The following is a 3,658-nucleotide window of genomic DNA, read 5'->3' on the forward strand; positions in this document are numbered from 1 at the left end:
TGAATTAAACATAACATTTTGAAGTAGAAACACTGCATTTTGTTGCAAAACAGTATATTATAGTTCACATTTACAACATTCAAAAGACGCAAAAGCATAATTTAAAACCAACATACAGTAAGCAGGCCCTCACCTTATATACAGTAGGTGCAAACAAAGCTAAAAGAACGATCATCTGAGGAACTCAAAGTAAGAGCATAGCATTTCAGGGGAGGTTGGTTTAGGCACAGCACTCCTTGGGACTGGTGAGGACTGGGGATAGAGTGAGAGGATGCACTCTGAGGCAGTCAAACACTATGGGGGAGGCAGGAGGCATCCGCCGGCTAGAGGATGGATACATGAAAGGCCCCACTGTCAGTACTCCAGCTCTGAAGAGTCATTGCAGCTCACACCCGAGTGACTCTGCCTGCTTCCCCTCGTGTGGATTAGAAAGCATTAGGGATAACTAGGCTGATCGAACTTACTTGAGTCTTGGTCCATTTGGAGCTGCCTTTGGCTTTGATCTCCAGTCAGTTGGGGCATCACAGCTCTGAACATCTTTGGCTGAAGCCGAGAGAAGAGAAGAAAATTACAGCAAACAAAAAGCACAAGCCACACATTCTCATATTATGCCATTTGAAGCCATGCTGTCAAATAGAAAAGACAAAAATACTACAGGGTGGAAATCAGTCTTCAGATTCAATCTTATTCCTGTGGGCTACATGAAAAACAATGGATGCTGGCCCGTGGCTTAATTTAACTTCTTTCCTGTGTATATTCTCAGCGGCTACTTACTGAGTATGTTTATGGTAATATTTCCCATGCGACCTTTAGAAAGCATTTTTAAAAAAAACTAACACAATCCATGCAAGCAAAGGTCATCTGCGAGTGAACACCACCTTTGGCAGTAGAAAGCAGCTGGGATGGAGGTCTGCTGTGCTCCTTGCTGATGGCACTGAGGTAGAGGGATTCATTGGAGCTCATGCCTCTACTGCTGCTAGCAGGGCTGGTTGAAGTGGCCTGATAGGAGCTCCTTCCCGTTGCAACTCGTCCGTGTAAGTCCTGCCTCCAGCTAGAGACTTCAGCAGAAGTGCATCTGATTTTTAGCCTGGGAGAGATGGTAACAAACATCAAATACATTAAGCATTCGCACTATGATCATACATTTATATTTCTTCTATTGTCGTCATTTGTAAGTGATGACAATAGAATGTAATATGTAGTGTTGAAGGTTTCACCGAGGAGGTTTTGGACACCTCCTTTCACTTTATCATAAATCAGAAAATGCTGTCACAGCAATATTTTTTTAGGAACAAAATGGAATTGACATGTGAACCTCTCTGTAAAAAAAAAAAAAAAAGGAAAGTCTGGTGTATGCAAGTGCTACTGAAGTGGGAATGTTTGGCTCAGTGCATGAGAAAAAATTAATTTGAAACAGCCTTTATAGAAACTTATTGTAATTGTTACTTTTCTTTCCACTATTCACGTTACGGAGGCAAAATAGCCCAAAATCTCCAAATTGACCAGTGCATGTAAAAAGCATAATATTTCATTTGGCTTTAAAAAGAGGTTTTTCTTTAGGTGGTGCTGCCTTAGGAAATGCTCTAAAATTAAAATTGTTTACATGTGATCTTACAGTTGTTCAACCCTATTCACACTGAGGTTGATGACAGTGAAGATTCCATTACCCAGTATATTTACATACACTTGATGCACCAGCTGTACACTGTTTAAAAGTTTGGGGTCACTAAGATTTCTGTATTCCCTCCCCCCCCCCCCCTCCATCAACCCATCCCCCCCCCCCCCCCCCCCCATCAAAAGACACATTAAATCATGTTCTAATACTGAATGCTCTAAATACATTTTAACGATACCAAACTTTTGAATAGCTATAGAATAACATTTGCTTCCTAAACATTTCTCCCCAAGCATTCATTAAAACTTTATACAGTATTCTTAATGTCTTTAAACCCAGTTAAAGCTTGACTTAAGCAACATTTTACACTTGTAATTTTCAAAGTGGCTAGGCACTTCTTTAAAAAATAAATAACCCTATTAACAAGTATTATCACCTTCATAGTCTGTAATCTTCACATTATGAAAATGCAGTTTAACATTCAATTTACAAACTTTCCCTAGTAAAAATTTAACGCGTTTAGATTAATTATGGTGAAAAATATTGCTTTGAAATTAACGCATTTAACACACTTGATTTACATATGAACAGTTAAAAATCTGGGAAAAAAACCCTCCAATTTACAATTTCTGGTGCAAAAAGCTCAATAGATGACTTGCAATCCGTGAAACTGTTGATCACTGATCAATAATACTGTAAACCAGGGGTGGCCAACGTCGGTCCTAGAGAACCAGTCCTGCAGAGTTTTAACCCAACCTTAATAAGTCACCTGCCTGTACCTTTCTAGTAACCCTTAGACCAGTGTTCCTCAAATCTTGCCCTGGAGGGCCAATGCACTGCAGAGTTTAGCTCCAACCCTGATCAAACTCACCTACCTGTGATTTTCTAATGATCCTGAAGACATTGTGATTAGCATGCTCAGGTGTGTTTGATTAGGGTTAGAGCTAAACTCTGCAGGAAAGTGGATCTCGTGGGCCAGATTTGAGGATCCCTGCCTTAGACCTTGATTAGTTGGTTTATGTGCATTTGATTAGGTTTGGAGCTGAAGTATGCAGGACTGTGGCTCTCCAGGACAGACACTGGCTGCCCCTGCTGTAAACCATGACAGTAATCATTGGTTAGACACTCACTGCCTCTGTGCTCCTGGGTCAGAATTAAGCGCATTGTTGTTATTTGTGTTTCCTTCAAATAGTTTTACATTTGTCAGGGCACTGGTTCTGTCTTTCTCCTCCTTCTTCAGTCTTGTGTTCTGATTGGTGCAGGACTCTGAGGGGCCTGACTGCTGTCTTGTGGTGGTCCAATGCTCTGCTGCTGGACCACCGGACTGAAAAAACTTCTGCCTGGCTTCCTGAGTCCTCTGAGCAGAGGTGGTCCATGACTGCGGAGCGGGTCTGAGCTCCACTGGTCTGGGCGCAGCTTTGATGGGGGCAGATAATACAGAGGTGTAGTGCTGTGAAGATGGCTGAGCTCCACTGTCATATTTGGGCACCAAATCAGCGAGTGTAAAGCCACTGCTCTTAAAAGGCTTAACAGTAGGCTTGAAGCCATTTTGGCCATGTTGGTGAATAGTGCAGACCAGTGAGCCAGCATCTGCTCCCAGTTTATATGCCCCAGATTTCAGTGTGCCATAGCATACACTACACCTGTTTAAAAAAAAAAAATGGGAGGAGCAGGATTGAAAAAAAAAAAAAGAAAAAAGAAAAAGTTATCGTTGCATTATAGTAGTTGTTACAAGGCAATAAAAGGACTAAACAGTGTAGTTACAGGCACAAAGTTTAATACTTGTCAAAAGTTATGCAAAATAATAGTGATGGCTCCCAAGCACCACCAATGAATACTCACTTAAAGCAGCTCCGGTGGTAGAGTTTTCCATCCACCAGCTGTCTCTGGACCAGATGTACATGACTCCCACATACTGCACACTCACTTTTCAATGTGCCGGTTTTATTTGAACTCTCCACCAAAACAGTTTTCTGCAAAAGAAGAGAAGAATAAAATGTTAAAACCAAATGGGAAAAAAAAATAATAATAATTATTTAATAT

General features: G+C 41.1%; 1 protein-coding gene and 1 long non-coding RNA gene across 2 annotated transcripts in view; both read right to left on the reverse strand.

Moving 5' to 3' along the window:
* micall2a (mical-like 2a) overlaps window positions 1-3,658 on the reverse strand; it is a 13,257-nt gene that overhangs the window by 8,371 nt on the left and 1,228 nt on the right. The window contains exons 2-5 of the mRNA XM_016267409.1: window positions 3,458-3,588; window positions 2,746-3,258; window positions 879-1,087; window positions 465-543 (exon numbers count right to left, since the gene is read on the reverse strand). Coding sequence (XP_016122895.1) covers window positions 465-543; window positions 879-1,087; window positions 2,746-3,258; window positions 3,458-3,588 — 932 coding nt within the window. The remainder of the gene's footprint in view (window positions 1-464; window positions 544-878; window positions 1,088-2,745; window positions 3,259-3,457; window positions 3,589-3,658) is intronic.
* Window positions 140-951, reverse strand: LOC107581699 (uncharacterized). The gene is made up of 3 exons (XR_001608857.1): window positions 879-951; window positions 465-543; window positions 140-323 (listed from the first exon to the last, which is right to left on the reverse strand). It is a non-coding gene; the product is annotated as an uncharacterized lncRNA (long non-coding RNA).

Source organism: Sinocyclocheilus grahami, unplaced genomic scaffold (genome assembly GCF_001515645.1).
Source record: "Sinocyclocheilus grahami isolate Dianchi unplaced genomic scaffold, SAMN03320097.WGS_v1.1 scaffold37.1, whole genome shotgun sequence".
Taxonomy (NCBI): Eukaryota; Metazoa; Chordata; class Actinopteri; order Cypriniformes; family Cyprinidae; genus Sinocyclocheilus; species Sinocyclocheilus grahami.